Consider the following 22,609-nt stretch of genomic DNA (forward strand, 5'->3'; position numbering starts at 1 on the left):
GAACAGGCAAATGGGAAGAGGACAGCAGAAAATGGAGAAGGGGAGAAAGCCAGGGAAAGAAAACCAGGCTCACAGGGTTAAAATCAGCAAAGTGGTTTGTAAAAGAAGCTCTTTAAGTGTTGTATAAATATTAGCTATTATTACAAAGAGATAAAAAAGAGCTGACTTTCATAGAGTAACAACTTCATCTAGTGGCTGTTTGAGGTATTACATTCGTACTTAAATAGTCACTACATATTTGCAACAATAAGCATCAAGAGTATTAAATTCTGGCCTCAAAAACAGCTCAAAGTTGAGGACCACAGTATATGGTTTATTCAGGTTTTGTTTTTCATTAATACCCTATGACTTCCTTGGGATTCAGTTTCCACACTAGAAGTGAGGGGGCTGGACCAGACGGCCTCTTAGTTCCTTCCAGCTCCCTATCTAGAATTCTAGGATACTGTATTCTCTACAGGGCTACTCCTGGTTTGGTGATCTTCAAGTCAAAAGATAAGTTTTGTAACCAAAGGTGCAGGCAGAGCCATTCTCATGAGAAGAGAACCAAATCTCAAGGCCCTTAATAGTTTTAAGAGTAATCCTGGGAAGTGAGTTATATTAATGCAAAGTAGGCTGAGCAGGGCACAAAAAGAAAATGGAAAATTGTATGGACTGGCAGGTGGGCAAATGCCTTAAGTACAATTTAAAAATATACTTACCATCTTTCCAAGATTTATAAGATACAAAGTAAGCATGCAACTGAACATGAAACTTTTGTGTGAGTAAACATTCTATTTAACAGCTTTTTTGTGTGTGGCACTTGTTCAAACTAAAGCTTATTTTGTGCCATGGACTCTGTTGGCAGTCTGGTGAAGCTTATGGATCCCTTCTCAGAATAAAGTTTTATAATAATTGAAGGAACTGCTAAATTTCAGTGAAAATAAAGATGTACGGTTTTTTCTCATCCAATAAATGGATGCGATTATGGATGCAATAAATAGATTCAGTTCACAGAGCAACTGAAATAAGTTAAGAATCTTTGCCTTATAAAGTAAAAACATTTTACTGCTTTTCCTTATCATTCAAAGATCTATCCCCCTTTCTGTGAACAAGTTTGTGAGGAAGGCTTCAATACCCAACAGAAGTTAATCTTTACACATTCCTCACAAGAAATCCTATAACAAACCACTAGAGTCAAGTACTTTTTTGAAGGTTACATTGGAAAACAGGTATTTACATCTTAGAAAAATCAACTTATTCATATAAAGAGTCATGGTTCAATTTAAAACATGTATTCCTTATATTCAATGCAAAACATTTTTTTCTACTTCACTGACCTTCGCCTAGGGGATATGTAGTTTTGAGATGGAGATAATAACTGTTCCTTCCTTCAGGGACAAAAAAAAAAACCCTAAACCTTTTAGCATAGGGAAGAAGATTCTGGAAACAAATGTGGTTTAATTAGAATGAAATAACGATCATGCTTAAATAGAAATAGGAATAGTTTTGCAGATTAACACATTTATCCAGAAGAGCTCTCACTAGACAAAAGCAAATAGGTGGCATGATATTTAAAAGAATAACTTCTTCTCTACTGAAGTGCTACCCTGATAAATCCTACCTGGCAGGAAAATTAGTGATAAGCTCTTTTATCTGAGGGCCAGTTTAATTAAGATGTAAAAGTTTTAATCACCCAAAGGTAACAGGTAAAATTTTCAGCTCTGAAAAATGCATGAAATTTATCAGTAAAGAGTACAAATTCATTTGCCAGTGAAAACATGGCTCATTCAAGTTTGAAATTTAATGTATATAGCAGAGGATATGCTCCCAAAGGCTATGGAACCTGGACTTTTAATAGCTCTTAAACTAAGGGGACAAGGAACTAAAAAAATTCAGGTCCTAAAAAGGCAAAATGACAAATGGAAAGGCTTCCAAAATTACCATGGTCCTGCTCTTATTGTGTCAGTCCTATGTCCTGGCACTAAAAGCTATAATTGTCACAAATCTGAAACCATTAAGAGCTCTTTAGCAACAACTGGAATATCTAGAAGCTAGGAGCTAACAGAAGGCAGTCTTAATGGAAGGCAAAGAATCCAAAGTGTAGTTTACTGCTCACACAAGCATGTGACCTCAGGTCATATACTGTGTGATGGAATGCTGGCATTAAAACTAACATAAAGAAATAGCACTGTATTAAAATGGTACAGTACAACAAGAACCCTTTAGCTGCTCTTCATATTTATGTAAAGATGATTTAGTTTTGCCAATATGTACTGGTATGAAATATTTCATAAGGAGATTTAGGGAAGCAGGCTCTCAACCTTTAACAAAGATCCAAAGGAGAGAAAAGCTAGAGAAGAAAAAGGAGAATAATGATTTAGATACCCCTCTCAGAGCTAACCCCTTACCCAAGTCGCTCCTTGCTCTCCTCTGGTGTCAGCTGATCAAAGGTCTTTGCCTCTTCTGCACCCAGGAATGCATCATGGTCATAGTCAAAGTTCTGGGCATCATCATGAGGCTTGTCACTGAGCTGAGGCTCATGGTGTACTCTTTCCTTCTTCTCTGTGGGCTTGCTCAAGGCACAGACTGTACATAGGGACAGGCACATGAGAAACTGTCGCAGGTCCATGACTTGATCAGATCTTAAAAAAAGGAAGAAGAAGAGAATTCATATGGTAGTATGGTTTCCTAGTTTTAGTACTAATATATTCTTATTGTACCAATCTAGGCAAATCACTTAAGTTAATGTTTTGTTTTGTTCATCTTCCCTTCAAAGCATATGGCCTTGGGGAAAGGGGTGGTGGGACAGAATCTGGAAACGATAAAAACCAAAACCAAAACCACCAAAGTACACAGGCAAAGTACAGCTACAGTCGAAGGGATAGATCAACTTCTGTTGAAACTCCTAGACCCTTACTATCAATCACCTACTATATCCATACAATATTTGCTAGGTATGAGCTTTAAAAAAATTAAATAGGACAGTTCCTTCACTCAAAAAGTTCATACTCCAGTAATGAGAAGAGCTAATGATGATATGATATGCCATAATGACTAGAGGTAAGAAGGCCCAGGTGAGGAAAAAAAATTGGCTAAAATCATGTAAAGGTCATTCCCCCATTCAACCTTTTCTGAAGCTTTAAAAAGAAAACAATTTCACCTAAATTTATTTCAGTTCTTCCTCTAGTTTTTATGTCTCAGAGGATCATAGATTTAGAGTTGAAAGGGACTTCAAAGTCATCTAATCCAACAAGTAAGGAATCCGAGGCTTAGAGAAGTTGTGATTTCTCTATGGGTCAATCAGTCAAGTGGCTGAGTCAGGATCTGACTCCCCATCTAGCACTTTTTCCGCTGGATTTTTCTAACTAGAAAGCAGATTGGCAAACAATTTGAATTATTTCATTAGTACTGAGAATAGGTTTGTGCTCATTCATTCACTCACTCATTCATTACCTCTTCCTCCATTTCAGTGGTGACTAAATGCATCTACTTGAAAGACAACTGACTGGTAGCTAAATGCATAGTACGTGGCACAGAGCAAAGGGGAATAAAGTGGCCCACATAGAATGTAAATCTACAACCCTGCCTAATGAATACAGTGCTCTTACCAAAGGACTTTTAATTCATCATACAGGAAGTCATTGGTAGTGGATCTGATATAGGTCCCTCTGACTCTAAAGCATAATTTAAGGCAAGGCTTCTTAAACTTTTTCCACTTGTGACCCCTTTAGCATTCTTAAACTGTGGGCCTTGACCTTATATTAAGGGACAGTCACAAAGAACCTATTCTGAAATACTAAGGAGCATTACCACCCCCATTAAATTCTATGGTTTAGCCAAAATTTTGGACTAGGAGGAAAAAAGGTGTGAGGGAAACTAGGGAAGGGTTGAAAAGGGTTAGTGCCCTAGGAAAAATCAATGGCAGTAGAAGAAATGTAGTTTCCTCCATATCTGAATTTCTGTAATCAATCAACCAACCAACAGGCATTTATTAAGGGCCTATTATGCACCAGGCACTGTGGATTTAAATGCAAAGAATGAAACAATCCCTACACTCAAGGGACTTAACAACACACACACACACAAAGCAGTCAAATACAACGTAGTTTGAGAGGGAGGGTTCTAGCAATTGAGAGGATCAGGAAAGATAGTGCTTGAGCTATGAATAAAGGAAAACAAGAATTCTATATTCTCAAATAGAGTTCATTTCAGGAAGGAGGGCCAGCCAGTGCAAAGGTACAGAGATGGGAAATGGGATATCATGTATGAGAAACAGAGTGTAACTAGATCATGGGGGGGAAATACATCTAGAATGCTCTCAGTTCTCTAAACTGAATATATAAAGTTCCACTGCTTTATCTTCTAGCAATGTATTTTTTTAAGCCAGAAAAAAAAAAGCTTTTCCCCTAAAGTAGCTCAAAGGATGACAAGTATGTTATTTAAAGCCATAGGAAGGAGAAGAAAAGATGGAAATAAAAGATAACTTACTTTTAAGACAACTTAGGAAGTTGATTGCACTAAGGAATAACCCTGACTCTTCATTAAAGATTTCTAGGTTACCAAACAGCAGAATACAATGTGAAAAAATCTTGGGGGATGGATGCGCAGGAGAAAGAATGAAGAGATTCATCCTAAATTAGCTGAAAGGGCACCCTTAAGTTAATAAAAGTTTTTCATGAAGAGGAGGGTTTCTAGAACAAACACAGGACAACTTAACAAGGTAGATCAAAATTCTTTACCCAGGTGGTAAAGGAACTCTTCTGTTTTTTCCAGATTGAGACAGTAGTTTATATTCTGTATTAATGTTATGAAAACTATTTCTTTAAAATATAACATTATTTCTGTAAAATGGCACTTTTTAAGTGACACAGAACTATTTACACAAGAAATCAAATGATGATACAAATAATAAAGAGAAAAATGAAAGTCCCCTGAGAATCAATAGATCTGGTTTTTTTTTAAACCACCTGGCCAAATTAAATGTTTAGAATAGGCATTTAGAATGAAGGATGAAGTTACCTTAAGCATTAAAGAAAAGTCCCAGGGCAAGAGTCATGATCTCCTAGTACTAGAGACTACACAATTCTGTTAAACAAAAATCCACCGAGAGCCAAAGAGCAAACTCTATCCCAATGTAGATGATACTCAGGAGATACAAAGTCAGAAGTCGACAGAAGTGCAGGTTTAATAGAGACCTTCACAACAGGGCTCATTCTACTCATCACATAAGCAAAGGATTTCAGTTTCAACAAAACTTCTTAATGCTAAACTACGTTCATGAGAAATTGAACATTGTACACTAGTAACTCTTATAAACAACAAGCATTATAGCAGGAATAAATGTTTAAAGCCTACTTAATGATTGGACGTGGCCTAGCAGAAAGCTTGTAAGACTTAACAATTAGTGAAAATTAACACTTCATGTATTGTAATATCTTTAGAAGAAAAAACAAAATGAATAGCCAACATTTGAGATTTGACATTTTGACTCAGAGGCAGCAGGATACATCAGAGTAAGCAATGCATTTAAGAGTCAGATAACTTAGTTATCTTAGATAACTTCAGTACTCTAACTCTGCCACTGACTATGATTTTGTATGATGGATAGTCACAAATTTTTGCTTCAGTTTTCCCATTTATAAAAGAGAAGTTACTACCTTATCTTCTAGAATAGCAGCCTGGTGTGGTAGAGCACTGGACTAGGAGTCAAAAGACTTGAGTTCAAGTTCTAGTTCTGACAATTACTAGCACTATAACCAGCTTGAGAATAATTAAGCCTTTCTGTACCTGTTTCATCTATAAATTGAGACTACTAATAACCTGCACTGTATACTTAAGAGTAGAGTTATGAGTAAAAGGCTTTGTCAACCTTAAAATTGCTATGAAACGTGACTTATTATTTAGGGTCAGTAAGTTCATATGCATTATTATAGAATGTGTTAAATTCTTTGGAAACTAAATGCAAAGAGGAAAGGCCATTACGTGTACAGGAAAATATGCCAAACAGGAAAGCAGAAGCTTGGTTTCCTTTCAACTCTGCCACTGACTATGTGATCCTGAACAAGTCAAAACCTCCCTGGGTCTGTCTCTTTATTGATAAGGGGGAGGGGGTTTGGAGTAGAAAATTCCTCCATCAAAAGACCTCTCCTAGCTCCAAAATGCTATTAATTCAGCAGTGCTTTTTGTGATAGCAAAGAACTGGAAACAAAGTAGGTGTCCACAGACTGAGAAATGGCTAAATTGTCATACAAGAAAATTATAGAATATTATTGTTCCGTAACACACACCATGAGGAATTGAAACATGGAAGACATAAACTGATGTAAAATAAAGCCATCAGAATCATGAAAACTATTCACAAGGGCTACAATGTTAAAACAGAAACAATAAAAGCTGAAAACTATATAACTGTTATTATCAAACCTGGCCTTAGAAAGGGCAAGACTATGAGAATGGAATGTTGCATATGCTGTCAAGGGTGATTATGTTTTGGTTGATTCTGCTGAACTTCCCTTGTACCAAATTCTTTTTTTTTTTTTTTAAAGATTTGGTGGGTAGGAATTGGGATACATTTGGAAATAAAAGCAGCTTCATGCATACATATATGTGGAAAGAGGGGGAAAAGGAAAGAGAGAAGAAGAGCTTTAAAGTTTGCAACCTTATTTTATATCTCATTTGATCCTAACAACTCTGTGAACAGCTCAAACTTCTCCTGAGAGGTTAAGTGACTTGTCCCAAGTCACTAATAAGTGTCTTGGGCAAGATTCAACTCGGGTCTTCCCAACCTTCAAGTCCAGCACTCTATCCATTATGTTACCAAACTGCCAATAAAATGAAAATGATATAAAAAAGGATTTGAAATAAAACTTTAATGCTATGAATTCTAAAAATAGTATATTTTGGGAGCTGTGAAGTGAAACTAATCTAAAGCTCCTTAAATGTGATGGCTATTTTATACTTGATTTTTCAAGATACATAATACGTATTTACAAAATTGGCTCCTAACTGCTTTGGGTCCGCATGTGAATACATTTAAACAAATGGCTAAAGAGACTACTGTAGGAGAGCAGTTTTGTTTAGGGAAATAGCAGTTTCTCTGCCAAAACATTTAAGTCAGGTAAGAGAGGAATATGGGTAAAGCCAGTTTTCTCTAAGGGTATATACATTGCTACATTGGATACATCAGTATCCTGTCTAGTAAACTGCAATTTGCTGATGTCATCAAACAGAACTGGCCTAACTTGCGGTATAGTGGAAGGGCACAGGCTTTAGGTCAGAAGATGAGTTCAAATCTCAGCCTTGATACTTACTATTCGACTTTTGGCAAGTCATCTAATCTCTGAGCCCCAGTTTCCTAATGTGTAAAAAGGGAATAATAATAATAACCACTTCAACTCTCCAGGCTTATAAGGAAAAAACACTTTGCAAACTTTAAAATGAACTGTATGTCAAGCATGACTCATCTGGGGCAGCTGTGGTGTGTGTAACAGTTCCCAACCTTTGAGTACGACTATAATCACTTTTAATGTGGGGGGAAAAATCCCTTCAGTTTCACAGTGACCCCTATACATTAAGAAAATGCATAATGACAGAAAGCTACTATGAATTCAGCAACTTTCAAATCTGTTTTCATAAATAGAAATAATCTATATATTTGAAAAACATTAATGCACATTCATGCAAGGATCCCTTGGGATAAATAACATGGAATCCTCTCCCTACCCCACCCCAAGGTTTCACAGCCTAGATGCTTGGAATGCTGGTAGACTGGAAAGAATGTTACGGGTAAGAGTCAGAAGAGTGTTCAAGATCCTGGCTTTGTCAGTGACTGTGATTTTGGACTAGTTGCTTGTATCTCTCTGGGCTCCAGGTTTATTTGTAAAATGAGGTGAGGTAATACGCACACTACTTTTCTCACAAACTGACAGAATTAAATGAGATGATGCACAAAACATTTTGTGAACTACAAGTTGGCACTGATATGGTTATGCTCTTTGTTATCAATATAGTCAACACCAGGATTTGAACCCAACTTGTTACAGGAAGTTGTTTGTCTCATTATAGGCAAAAATCTTAGTCAACCTCAGAAACTCAGTATGACAAATTAAGTCCCCTTACTTCATCAAGTGTCTGTCTATATGACAAAAAGAACAAGGACAAGAGGGAGTCTCTGTCAGAACACTCAATTGTAACCTGGCAGCAGAATCACTTCCAAAGCAAATCAACCAATCAAGACAACTTGAAAGGAAGTAATGACCCAAAGCCTAGTTTCACAGGAGTAAAGAAATTAAGGTAGGAAAAGCCTGAATTGGCCAGTTAGAGCTTCATTTGTAGGTTACCTTGGGGTGGGGGGTGGAGGGTGAATGTGTATATATAGTGCCAGGCACTGTGCCAAGCATTCCCATTTTACAGAGGAAACTGAGACAAAGAGGGATTAAATGACTTGCCCAGGGTCACAAAGCTTTTATTACTACTATCCCAGACTGCATTTGAACTCAGGTTTTCCTGATTCCAGGCCCAGGTCTCCATTCACGTCACCACCTACCTAGCTGCCTCTCTTATTAAAACCTAAGTTGTTAAACCAATTTGTTTTTGATTTAGAAACTAATCCAAAAATTTAGGAGCCAAATTTTCAGCTTTTGAAGAAAAAGAGTATGTATGTATGTACATATGTGTGTGCTGTGTTGAATTGTTAAATAAGAAGTAGTAAAGGGGTGACCCTTAGTGAAGATCTAAAGAACTCTTTAAGGTTCAGAGAAGGAGCTAAACATATTAGGCCAGCATAGTTCTCTGCCAAAATTCAGTAGGGAGAAAGAAGCCTCAGCAGCCAGATCCCTTCTTTACTACCACCACCACCACCAATACATGCAGAAAGCATGCTAAAGCAGACATACAGACTATGGAGATCTGGTGTTAAGAGATTTCCTTTTAAGTTGTTATAATAGTGAAATGCAAAGACATGAACAGGAAGAGGGAAACGCTCTTTTGTAGTTTTAGTTAAGATTACCATCCAAAGACCAGGCAACAACTTAAAATTGTTAGGTGCTATGGTGTGGCAGCCCAAAAAACATTGGTGGTTTTTTTGGGCCTCTCTGAAGTTTACAGGATACCTCTGTTCTAAGAACACCTCTTCCTCAGGTCCTGCTCTCTCCCATAATTTCCATAATAACCTCCATGCTCTAGGCCTGGGAGAGGGGAAGTGTTGCCTCCCTGGCTAATACCTAAGCTTCCTGCTTATGACATCAAAATAAAAATCAGATGACCCTGCCCTTCATCTCACAAAACTCATGTTCCTCTCAGGTGGTAATAGGCTCTTCTTGATTGCCCAGAGCTTCCTTCATGAGAGCAGGCCTAATTGCAAGGGTGTTATTTTGTATCCCTTCCTGGGTTTCAGAAGTACTGGAGGTTGCAGGTACTTAATAAACACTTCTTGATCAATTGCTGTGGTTGGCTCTGGAGGTTTACGTAGGGGACTTCATTCCTTTTTAAAGTAAAGTGTCAGTTGCTGCCAGGTTGTAAAACCTTATTCCCAGCCCTGGGAGTCTCCAAAATTTGAAAATAATTTTTTGTTTATTACCTCTGTGACCATGAGTAAAATACTTAACTTCTCTGGGCCCAGGTCTACTCATCTGTAAAATGAGAGGGCTAGACTCGGATCAGAGGATTCTTAACCTTGTTTATATCATGGACTCCCCCTTTTGGTAATCTGAAGCCTATGGATCTCTTCTTAGAATGTTTTCAAGTAAATGAAATACTCAATTTCAACTAGAGGTTAGTGAAAATAAAGACATATTTTTTCCCCATCCAAGTTTAGACCCCCCCCCCCCCATCTATCCACAGAGCTTTTGGGAAGTTGGTCCTTGGACCTTAGTTTAAGAAGTGAAGGGCTAGATGGGATGCTGTAGAAGTGGTCTCAAGTTTTATGTAGGCTCCCTTTAAGGGAGCACGGAAAGCCATCGTTAGTGTTACCATTGGTTTGACTTTCTTGCTGACAAAAGACATAAAAGGTCTAGCCTATGAGGAGTTGATGTTTTGAGGCTTTAGTTTTAGCAGAATATCCATTGCCCGGTGGAAACAATACCCTTCTGACCTTAGGAATTGTAGCCTTTTAATCCTTTTCAGTAAAGTCATTTCATTGCAATTTATGGTCCACTAGTGCCTCATTGTATTCTAATCTTGAGTTTGAGTCACTGGACTGGCCTACCCCAGAATAACCTCTAATAACACCTCTAAATGTGTGCTATGACCCTACCCAAAACTCCTGCAAAGAACTAGAACCATGATGTCAAACTTAAATAGAAAGTTGCCCAGCCCCCCCAACTGTACAAAAGGATCTTAGTGGGCCACATAATGACTTAGAAACCGCGTATTTGTTATTTTTGTTCTGCTGTATTTTTTATTATTTTGTCAAATATTTTCCAAATACATTTTAATCTGTTTCTGGTCACTCTGAATGCCTGACACCTCTGGACTAGAACATGGAGGTTTGGCACTTAGAACTTGTTGAATCCTGCCTTAAAGCATGGGACAGTGGTAAAAGCACTAGATTTGGGGGTCAGAGAATGTAGTTTCAAATTCCAGCTCTGACATTCATTTTCCATGTGAGCCTAGACAAGTTACCTAACATTCATGGGCCTTGGTTTCCTCATCTGTAAAATAAAGATGGTGGTAGTCTAGATCAAGGCTGTCCAACCTTAGGTTTTTATTGAAACAACAGACCATATATTTTGATTTGCCATTTTAGTGAGAGCTCAGCTTCATTTACATAAGTTTCTATGCTTGTAGGCAGGTTGCATAAATCACCTGTGGGCTGCATTTTGGACAGTCCTGGTCTAGATGACCTGTGGTCTAGGATCCCTTTCAGTTCTATATAGATGACTCTAAAAAGGCTCTCCCTATCTCCTTTATCTATCTATAGCATATTATGACATTTGCCCACACATTTACTGATGTGAGTTTTTAACTCCCATCTAAATCAATCATTTTCTCAAATTCTTCCCCATTCATGGATCACTTCACTAGGGCAAAAAGAGAACCATACCCTAACCTACCATCTTCCCTTCCCTTTTAAATTCCTCAATGGAACTAATGGGAAAAGTAATACTTTTTAAAAAAATATATACTAAAGTGCATTAGATTTAATGTGCCTCACACTAAAAAGCATGGCCAAATTGTCACATTTGAAAAATTAATACCAGCAACTGGAAAAACCTCATGAATCAGTAGTTCTTGGACTATGTTTAAAGTATGCCTGCTTTCAGAAAAATATAAAATATAGAAGACATAGGAAATGTGGGAAAATTCAAGTAGCGATAGTAAGCTTTAATACTAGCTTTACACAGTAAGCTATAATATTTACCTATAATACCTATAATATTTACTGCCCTTAACAACACACACCAGGTAAAGAGTGCATTATTTTCATTTTATACACATGATCAAAAAGATTAAGTGACTTGCTTGTCCAGCTACTAAGTTTTGAAACTAGAATTTGAACACGGGACTTCTGCTTCCAGATGTACAGTCATTTACATTATACCACACTTCCTAAAAGTCACACCTCTCTATTACATTCAGTCATTTTTTCAGTCCTGTCCAACTCTTTGTGACCCCATTTGGGGTTTTCTTGGCAGAGATGCTGGAGTGATTTGTCATTTCCTGTTCCAGCTCATTTTATAGAGGAGGAAAAAGAGGCCAACAGGCTTAAATGACTTGCCCAGGGTCACACAGCTACTAAGTGTCTAAGGCCAGATTTGAACTCAGGAAGATCAGTCTTCCTGACTCCAGGCCAGGTCCTCTGTTCACTGTACCACCTAGCTGTGCTCTCTAGTATATTAGTAATAGCCTAATTTTTACAGTTGATTTTCATGAATTGTTTCAATAGCTGGTAAGTAGAGATTAATGACTTGTAGCATGAAGTTTTGTTTATAACAAAATCCTAGGAATTCACTTTCCTTAAAAAAAATCTACATTACCTTATGCTTCTCTTCACTCCCACTTAATCTAGTGATTTGGGGTAAAAGGTTATTTGTTGACAGAATGAGACCAACTGCGAAGAAATGTAGTCAGTCAAAATGTGACTTGACTAAACTCAGTAAGTGCAGAAGGGAATGGCAAACTACTCCAGTATCTTTGCCAAGAAAACCCCATGAACTACTAAAATGATAAGTGAGAAGACACTAGAAGACGAACCCCTCAGGTCAGGTGTCCAATATGCTACTGGAAAGAGTAGAGGACAACTACAAGTAACCCCCCAGTACCAATGAAGCCTTTGGGCCAAAGGCTAAAAGAAGTTCAGCTGCAGGGGATGCATCTGGTGACAAAAGGAAAGTCGAATGCTGTGAAGATATAGACAGTGTCATGGAAACAACAAACATGAACTTGGAAAGACTTCAAGAGACAGTGGAGGGCAGAAGGGCCTGGGGTGCTATGATTTACAGGGTAATGAAGAGTCAGACACAACTGAACAACAACAAAAAAACCTCTCAATGATACCTTCTAACTACTATTAAAACTTTATTTTTAAATTCAATTTTCTTTTCAGCACTCAATTTCTCTACCTCTTTCCCAACAAGAGGGAAAAAAACTACAACTTGTTATAAGTATCATCAAGCAAAACTAATCTCCCCATTGCCCATGTTCCCCCGTACCCCCACCAAAGCCTCATTCTGCACTGAGACCATTACCTATCTGGAAGTGGGTAATATTTCCTCATGAGTCCTTTGGAATTGTGACTGCCATTGTGTTGTTCAGAATTCCCAAGTCTTCCAAAGTCATTTGTCTTTTACAATATCACTAATGCTGTATTAAATGTTCTGCTCACTTCACTCTGCAACAATTCATAAATGTCTTCTCTGGTTTCTCAGAAACCGCTCCCCCTTCATCATTTCTTCCAGCACAACGGTATCCTATCACATTCATACCATAATTTGTTTGGTTATTCCCAACTGATAGGAACCCCCTCAATTTCCAATTCTTTGCCACCTTGAAAAGAGTTGCCATAGGTATTTTGTAAGTATGGGTCCTTTTCTTCTTTCTTTAATCTCTTTGAAGTTACAGACCTAGTAGTGATATTGCTAGGTGAAAGGATATGTACAGTTTAATAGCTTTTTGGTACAACTAAAATTATCTAAGGAACTTTAATGAGCAAACAACTATTCTAATTGACAAAATACCTAATGTTCAATGCTAAAGCATGGAAGAAGTGAAAATAGTGACAAAATACCTCCTTTCTGATCTAGATTTGGAAGGGAAAGGATTTCCATAATTAGTGAAAGAGACTTACTGCATAAAAGTGGACATTTCTTAACAGATTCCAATAACCTTCCCAAACTAAGATGAGCCCAAGAAAGATCAACACTGGAGAAGTCACATTCATCTAAAACATAAGAGCGTAACTTAAAAGGCACTCTTACAAGTATCCCCCCTCTTCCGGTTGGCCCTTTTAGTTGTCACCCAGGGGAGCAATGCTGCGGCGAAGATGCCTCCATTCCTGCCATTATCAACACTATCAACCACCTTCTACTGCCAGAGCAGGTAAACCAGCCTAGTCAAAGCAACAAGTGCCAAGCAAGTCAAGCCATTGCTAACCACCTCAACCACTGCAACTACCACTTCTCATATTCAGTAAGTGTGGTGACAACATGTAAGGTCTAGCATTTCCCCAAGAGAGTCTTTCCTCTCACCTACAACATAGGGAGGCTTTATCTAAGATAAAGGTGACTCTAAGACCCCATTGGCCTGTATGATTCATTCGTTCTGTGACCACAGCTTCCTTTTCTCTTCCTTTCAGAGGCAGCTAGGTGGCACAATGGATAGAGAGCACTGGGACTGGAATCAAGAAGCTGTAGGTTCAAATCCAGTCCCAGACACTTACTAGTTGTGTGACTGGACAAGTCACTTAACCTCAGTTTCCTCAACTGTAAAATGGGGAGAAATAGTACCTACTCTGTAAGGGTGTTGAGGATTAAATGGGATAATATTTGTGAAGTGCTTAACAGAGAGTCTGGAACATGGAAGGCACCTAATAAATACTTAATTTCTTCCTTCCTCCTAACCTTCTTCCAGTCAACAGAGAGTGGGGAAGTCCAAGAGAAGCTGAGTACCACTGTATTCTTGCTGAATATCCTCGCTGTGTGGGGACAAAGCAAACTTGTGTTAAATATTTAACGACTTTCAAGTGCTTCATTTCATTCTAACATCACCTCAGTGTTGGTGTTACGGCCAATACTTGCCCTGCTCCCAACCCAACCTAGAAGCCATCATCCAAGTGACACAAACCCTGTGAAGCCCTGCTACCACTCAGGCCAACAGTCGACCAACTGCAAACCCAAGGGTCCTGAGTACAGTAGAAATAGATTTGATATCATCAATGGAAATGACACTAAAGAAGATGTATGACCATCTGCCTTGCCACTGTACTCCTTTTCATCTGCCCTGAAGCTCCAACTTCCCAGATGTATTCTCTTTCCCTATTAGAATTAATCCTTCAAGAGTAGGGACTGTTTTTCTATTTGCATCCCCAGTGTTTAACGCAGTGTTGTGCACATACTAAGGGCTTAATAAATGCTTTTTCACTGACATAAAAAAAAGATGTCTCTGATCCACCGTGTTTTTTAAGCTGTTTTTGTAGCACTCTAGTCTCTCTACTTCAAGGGCTGTAATCTGGGGTCCCTATGCTTGCTTGTAAATATTTTGTTAATTATTTCCATGTAATCAGTTTCCTTTATAGTCCTATGTATGTTATGCATTTAAAAACATTCTAAGAAACGATCCATACGCTTCATCAGGATGTCAAAAGGCTCCAGATAACACTAAAAAAAAAAGTTAAGAACCCATGATCCATTTGCTTTTACTCCATATATCTTTATGATCGAGGACCTAAATAGCTAATAGGATCTAAGAGTGTAAAACATATTAACAGAATAGTGAAAAATTAAATAGGCCAGACAGTGCCTGAATCCATGATCCTGAAATCATTAGTACTACGATATGAAATAAGCAACAGACATAAAAACTCACGAGGTGAAATAAAAAAATAAATTCTAGAAAACACATTTTTCCCCCATCAGCTAAATATGTGTAACTTTGCATTATAAGAATAGCCAAACAAAAAATACTAACTAAAACAAAAGATAGAAATAATAACTTATGTTCAAAAAGTTCTTGTGACCTTGGAAAATCGACATTTTAGTTCTCCATATTATAATTCCAAATGACAAATGACATTTATCTACAATGAACTTTAAGAGCCTGACTGAAGTGTCTTTTAAATATTAAGCTGTCCATGAAGTTTGCTGTGATCATTTCAATTCAAAATAATCTCTCTGGCCTCTAAACTCTTATAGGGCCTACTATCAATACCACTTTTTAAAATCACATACTACCTTGTGGTGTAGTTATGTATATATGTACATGTCTTATCTCCTATAACAGATTGCATATGATGAGCAAGAACCAGGTCTCATATACCCCTCTATGGATATCCCTACAGCACCTGCCTTCGACTTGGCTAGGATCCAACAACAGGTCAATATGTTGTTTCAGCTGTTCTAAGTGAATGACATGTGCTTTGCTACCATCACTACTGTTTATAAAAGTGTTCACATTAACATACAGCACTAAGCTAGGTGCTATGATCCACGGAAGAATAATCTAGGGACTTATGAGCCTGGAAAACATTTTCATTGACCACTACTTCCCTCCCTTTTTCCCTGGCTCTCTACCAACTCTTCCCATATATTTACGATTATGATATAGGAGGGGGTGGAGTGGAAAAAGGACTGTTTAGCGGCTAGATTGTTTCTGTGATCCCAGGCAACTTTCTCAGGTTAAAAAATTGAAGGTGTGTATATATCTTATCTGTGGAGAGTTTCCATACAAGAAGTTCCCCACTAAACAGGAATAATATTTGTACTACCTACTTCATTGGGCTGTTGTAAGGAAAATCCACTGTAAACTGTACTGGATTGAGTTATCATAATTATATACACCATTCTGCATATTGGGCTCTTAGTAAATATTTGATTACTAATGAGTAAAGAACCACCAGGGTTGTTTAGTAGTAATAAAAAGCTAACTTCAAAACTGGTTAAGAAACTCATTTTAGCAGCCTATGTAAGCATACTCAAATAACAGGAAAAAGTGCTGCTTTAAGAAACTTTAGGCAAATATGCTTTTAGTTTCCCTAACTATATCATCACTCCTGGATAAGAGCCTTAGAAAAATCTTAATAAGGACTACCGATATTCAGCAAAACTCTCCTATTGGTTCTAATAGTGTTACTTGAAGTTCAAACTCATTTCCATTTATGTACAAATACTTTTCTAAACATTATACCTGGGGATGTTCTGATACAGAAGTCTGACCCTGTAAGTCAAAAAAACCTGGGCCTTAATGGCCAGAAATCTCTCTTTAGCATCATTACTGACAGTTACAGAGTGCACGACTAGGGTAAGTCATTTTAAATCTCGATGCTTGCGTGGCAAAAAATTTTGTTCCATTCTTTCTTTAAATTCAGAGAGGAATTCCACTGGGGAGCTCCTATGAGTCTGTGTGGTGGGAGGAGTGGTGAAAGTAAGCAACAAAGAGTTGTGCAGTGGGACCAAGCCATTTTATACGGGTGAGATGACCTTAACGCAAAGACAAAATCTTGTCTGGAAGAACAGATGATTGAAACTTTATTCTGTTCTCAGCAAAGAGATTTTGGACAGAACGTTGATCTCATTAACTTTTTTTGGGGGGGGGGGAGGGGTAAGGGGCTGGCTCCAGAGGAATATTGGTAAAATGAATAAGGTGTAAAAAAAAAATTATGAAACTTTTAAAAATAATGGGTTCAAATCCAGCTTTAGACACTGATTTTCTGACTCAGAGCAACTCTCTAGGGATATAAACTGAAAAGCGGTTGCAATATATAAGGAGAGATTCCTGGGGTGGGGCAAGGTTCCCTAAGCCAATGAAATGGGGGGTAGAGAAATCCTTTTACATATATCATCTGAGTAAACCCTGTAACATAGGTTCTACAGATATTACTATTTATATATCCCATTTTATATATAATTGATATACTTACATATCCCAATTTATCTGTTTTGCATATTTATGTAAACATTCCAATTCACTGGGATATACTTATACACACACACATACATACACACATCATACACATACAGGCACACTAATATAATATATAACCCAATTACACAGACCAGCAAACTGCACCTCAGATTAGTGACCTTGGCTAAGCCACCTGCCTTTCGGGGCTCCTCTGGTCCCTTCCAGCCCTGAAGCTACAAGATCTTAGGACCTGTGCTCAGAGTCCCGCGGGTCTTAAGCGTCAGAAGGCAGTTTCAAGGTCAGGTCTTGCCTGACTCCCAAGTCCACCGGCGTGCGTTCAACCTCACGTCCTCGCGTTTTTACACCGTCTTCCAGCTCTACTGGACATCTCTCCCACCTGTGGATGCCGTTCAAACAGGCCGGCCTTCGGGCTCGCAGGGACCGGTGCGGGGTGCACGCCGGTCACTCCCCAGCCTGGCTCGACCCAAGAGCGGAGCAAGGCCGGGGGCAGCGCGTGCCCAGGCCTTGGCTCTTTGAAAGAGGCGGCTTCGGCTCGCCGTCCTCACCCAGACCGTGGCGGGGGTTCTGTCCCCGGCTGACCCGGGGGCCCGGCGGCTTTGCCAACCAGGGGAGTACCTTGGTCCCTTTTCTCCCCACGACCCCCCGTGAATAGGCCGGGCCGCTGCTTCCCGGCGGGCCGCCCCCCGGCCTCTCAGACCCGGCCTCGGAGGGAAGCGGCCCTGGAGAAGGAGAGCCCTGTGAGGGGTGAGGGGGTCCCGGGAAGCCGAGGCGGCCTCGGAGCCTCTGGGCCCAAGTCCCCGAACCTCGGCGAGCGCCGCAGGACCGGCAGGGGGATCGGGGCACGCTTACCACGCCGGCAGGGGCGAGCGAAGCTGTGGGAGGAGAGGAGTGTCGGAGACGCCGTCCGTTACCGTGGCCGCTACCGCCGCTGCAGCCGCCGCCTCGCTCCGACCGGTTCGCCTCACGCGCGCACGCACCACCCAACCGGAAGAGGACGCACGCACCGCCCTAATCCTCGAGGCCGGCTCCATGTGGACCAATCCTCGGAGGTCCCGCCTCCGACGCCCGGCCTCCTCGGGCGGCCATTGGTCCGATGGGCACGTAGACCCGATTGGCTGGAAAGCGCCACGTCCCCACGAGCCCGCGGAGTGGCGTGGACCCGATTCCCGCCCAACCGCCTTGCCTGGGACTCCGTGCTCCCCACGGGATGTTCCTTGCTTCTCCGCTCACTTAGTTCACGAGCCAAGGGACTGGGGTCTTTGCGTGGACGTCTTCATTCTGCCCCTCCCCCACTGGGGGATGCGCTTTCATCTTATCAGCAACAAGTAGCTTTGATACTCCAGGTCCTCCGGTGCCAGCCGCTCTCGCCTTTCATTGTTTAGTCGTTTTCAGTCAAACGTGTCCGACCCCTCCTGATCCCTTTTTGGGGTTTTCTTGGCAAAGACACTGCAGTGGTTTGTCGGTTCCTTCTCCAGCCCATTTGACAGACGAGGAAACTGAGGCAAACAGGGTTAAGTGACTTGACCAGGGTCACACAGCCACTAAGTGTCTGAGTCTGTATTTGAACTCAGGTCCTCCTGACTCCAGGGCCAGCTTTACATCCACCGTGCCACCTAGCTGCTTCATGCCCTCTCATTTTACAGATGATAAAACTGAGGCTTGGAGTGGGATAGTGCCCTAACCCCAGTCACACAGACAAGTAAGAGGCAGTGACCGTATTTGAACCCAGCTCCTACCACCCCAAATCTAATCTCCTTGCTGTGCTTGGAGCTGTCACCTCCTATATCCAAGACCTGAGAGATGCATGAAGCATGTTCATTTTACTTTATTCCGTATTAAGTTCGGAAAGTGTTTATTGAATACTTTTTAAAAAAGTATTCATTTCAGTTCAACAAGTATTTATTGAATACTTGGCCCAGCACAAGATCACCTTGTTGCAAATCTATGACCCGAGAGGTGCATGAAGCATATTAATTTTAATTTGGTTCCACCAAGTTCAGGGAGTGTTGATTGAATGCTTGGCCCAGCAAAGCAAGCGGGAAGCTAACAATTAGTAACTGCACTGACCTTTTTCTATTGCTGCAGGTTTTTGTATGAAGGCTGGAGGACCCCCCCCCCCCACCAACACACCCCACCCCCCCCAGCTCAGGAATGTAATGAAGGACATTCCCGTTGAGGTACAGGTTGGAATGGATTTTTTACCGTTTTACGGTTTTGAGATTTTAAGATTCTAGAAAATAAATGCCTGTTGACTGACTGGTGTATGTTCAGGTTCCTCCCCGCAGGAGTTTTCAATTTAATTGGGACAAGGTATGTGAAAATGGTTTAAAAGTTAATAAACGGCAGGGCATGAAGTCATTTGAGACCATGGGGATGAAGCTGACTGGATTCTTGAAGGCTGCGTTAGCGGAGTGCCAGCTTTGGAAGTTTTGCTCAGGCCTGAGAATGGTACACTAGACTAGACCTCATCAATGCAAGGGTATCCCTCAGATTATGATTTTTTTTGGCTGCATGAACTCCTGTCAGTCAAGGGGGGAAGCTTGTGAAAATTCCATACTGCCGGGCCAGACTGGGGTAGAAGAGGGGCAGAAGCAAAAGAAATAGCTGATGTAATTTAGTTCCTATTGTGTCTTTACTGAATACAAGAAACATGTATTCAGTTTGATTTTTAAACCTTTGTAACTTTCCTTTGTTGTTTGTTAGTTTAAACTCCTGGAGTAAGTAACAATGGAAAAAAAAAATTAACCACCCTGAAGAACCCCAGCTGAGGTGCAATGTACATATTTATACTTGTTTCTCCCAGACTCCAAGGTGGGAGCCAAGTTGGAAACTTGGCATTGTTACTTTCCCTTTTGTTCATCTCATACCACAGGTCTTTCTTTCCTTGTAGTAGCAATGAATACCCATACAAAACCTAAGAAAGGATTGGTCGGTTATTATCAGAGACAAGAGGAGAGGGTTAGAAGCATGGTTGCCCTTCAAAATGAGACCTGATTGAGAGCTCCAGATGGAGAAAGGAGGAACAAGTAAAAACTAAGAGAAAGCAGACAGACTACACCCCAGGGCTTGAATATGTATTTTTTTTAAGTTGGGAGTCCACCCCATATTAAAAGTGCTTCCAGATGTTCAACCCCGACAAGACAGTCCTCTCTATTCCTCTCCAGGCCCCTAGCTCCCATGATTAAATGCTAAGATGAGTGATAGAGGCAGCAATTCCAGGAATTCAGAAAAAGAAAACTATAGTAATCTTGAGTCATCAAAGAAGACATCATAAGAAGCGAGGGCTTGAATGGAACCTTGAAGGAATTTAATTGACAATTTATTTCCATAGCTATTTATCAAATTTCCACTGTCATAAGAACACTTCTGGCTCTAGGAAAGATGCATTTTGGCTAAGGATGGGGATTGCTTCCCTAAAGGTTTAAGTATGTATGTATGTATATGTCTAACACATCCACAAATCACACAATAATATTTGTGTTGGAGAGATGTGTAAGCAAATTAGTATGTAAAGTCCATGGTAGGAATTTTCAACTGCGAGAATCAGGGTAGCCTTCCTGAAGAAGTAGGCATCGAGTTGATCTTTAAAGGAGTTTGGCCATAGGAGATCATTTCAAGAATAGGGAATAGTATGATAAAAAGCATGGAGTTTCTGGAATGCTTGTTTTATTTTTTTTTTCTTTAAAAACATTATGTAATATAAGAATATTAACTTCCATGGAATGGCTGTCTAGAAAAGGGAAGGGAGAGAGATACTGGGAGAAATTTTAGGGATGTAAAAACAAAAGATGTCCACAAAAATCTATTTTTAAAAAAGAAAGCATAGGGTATTTATAGGGGATGGGCAAATAGTCCAGGTGTCTTGGAGCATAGAATGTGTGGAGGGGAATAGCATGAAATAAAAACTGGAAAGGGAGGATGGTACCAGAATGTGGAGGATTTTAAATGACAGACAAAGAAGTCAGAATTTTACTCCGTGTGCAGTACTTACATTCACCTTGGACCAGTAGAACTTGTTTGTACCAACTCCAGATTTTCCTTTTGGCCCAAGTGTGCAAAATCATTAGGGTGTGCTTTCGTAGCTGTGGATTGGGGGCCTTCTATAGCACCAGCTACTTTCTCAGACCCCATGTAGGTTCAGTGATAACCTCCAACTTCTATCATTGCTTCAAAACTCAGTACCCTCTGGGGAGCTGAGGTTGTACTCCCAAACACAATGCCCCCTTTTCTTGTTCTGTATCATCACATCTTAAAGACAGTCATCTCACAGTTGTGCTCATCACCACTCGTCCAGGACAGCTGGGCTGAGGGTTGGGGAAGGGTTCAGTGCTACTGTATTTGTTTGCATTGATGGCATGTGGTGTCCTAGATCGAGTGTTGGGTTAAAAGTCAGAAGCTGGTTCAAATCTCAGATCTGTCACTTATCTTTCCAGTGCCTGATCTTTTAAAATGAGGAAGTTCTCTTAGGTCCCTTTTGCCTCTCAGTCCTAAGACTATAGGCTTTCTAGCAGAGTGACTTCAATCAATAAGTATTTATTAAGCACCTACATGTGCTGGACATTATATTAGGGGCTAGGGATACAAATAAAACAATTCCAACTCACAAGGAGTCTACATTCTGATGGGAAAAACAAGGAAATATAGAAGTATAAACAATTACAAAGCAGGTGGAGAGGGAGGGCACTAACAGTAGAGGGGAACAAGCTAAGTTTCTCTAAGCAGGTTGTGCTGCTTTTTAATGAAAGAGAGGGATTCTTTAAGGTGGAGGTGAGGACGTGTGCATTCTAAGACTGAGGAACAGCCAATACAAAGATACAGAGGTCGAAGTAGGACTGTCCTATGTGGGGAGCAGAGAGGTGGCCAGTTTGGCCATATTGCAGAGTGAGGGAGAGGGAACAATATAGAATAAGGGTTGGGGCCAAATTATAAAGCACTTACAAATTGAAACAGAAGAGTTTATATTTGATTGTAGAGCTGATAGGAAGCTACTGGAGATAATTGAGTAGGGCAGTGGCATGATGCTTAAGAAAACTCACTTTGGCAACATTGTAGAGGGTAGACTGAAGTGGGGAGAGACTTGAGGCAGAGAGACTTTCAAAGAGAAGGCCATTCAAATGATCTAAGTGAAAGGCAATGAAAGCCTGAGCTGAGGTAGAGAAAAAGGGACTGGATTGGAGAAGGGATGTTGTGGAGGTAGAAACCAGACTTGGGCGCTGTGATTAGCTATGTGGAGTGAGAAGGTCAGGATGATGCCAAGGTTACAAACCCTGGGAGAGTAAAAACATGATGTTTCCTTCTACAAAAGGAGAAGTTTGGCAATTTCCCTTTCCCTTCTATTTCTCTAGTTCCCTTCCCTCTTTACCTCTTCTCCAGGTTTTTCTCTTAATCTCTCCTATTCTCTGTCTGTACATTTCTGTTTATTCCACATCTCCCCCCTTCTGTTTCTAACAAAACTAAGAATATTTGTTTCTAGGGCTTCTAGGATTTTTCTTTCTTTTTTCCAATGGGGGAGGAGGTACCTGGGAAGATGGAGTAAAGTAAAATAACAAAAAAG

At 40.1% G+C, this 22,609-nt stretch overlaps 1 protein-coding gene across 2 annotated transcripts in view; it reads right to left on the bottom strand.

Moving 5' to 3' along the window:
* The window catches only part of CALU (calumenin), a 34,602-nt gene extending 16,549 nt beyond the window's left edge, over positions 1–18,053 (bottom strand). The window contains exons 1-2 of one of the 2 annotated variants that reach the window (XM_036759441.1): positions 17,905–18,053; positions 2,388–2,621 (exon numbers count right to left, since the gene is read on the bottom strand). In XM_036759441.1, coding sequence (XP_036615336.1) covers positions 2,388–2,608 — 221 coding nt within the window. In that variant the 5' untranslated portion in view covers positions 2,609–2,621; positions 17,905–18,053. The remainder of the gene's footprint in view (positions 1–2,387; positions 2,622–17,904) is intronic. The other variant, XM_036759442.1, reaches the window with a different exon arrangement.
* Positions 18,054–22,609: the final 4,556 nt, after the last annotated feature.

This window comes from Trichosurus vulpecula, chromosome 5, assembly GCF_011100635.1.
Source record: "Trichosurus vulpecula isolate mTriVul1 chromosome 5, mTriVul1.pri, whole genome shotgun sequence".
NCBI classification, from domain to species: domain Eukaryota; kingdom Metazoa; phylum Chordata; class Mammalia; order Diprotodontia; family Phalangeridae; genus Trichosurus; species Trichosurus vulpecula.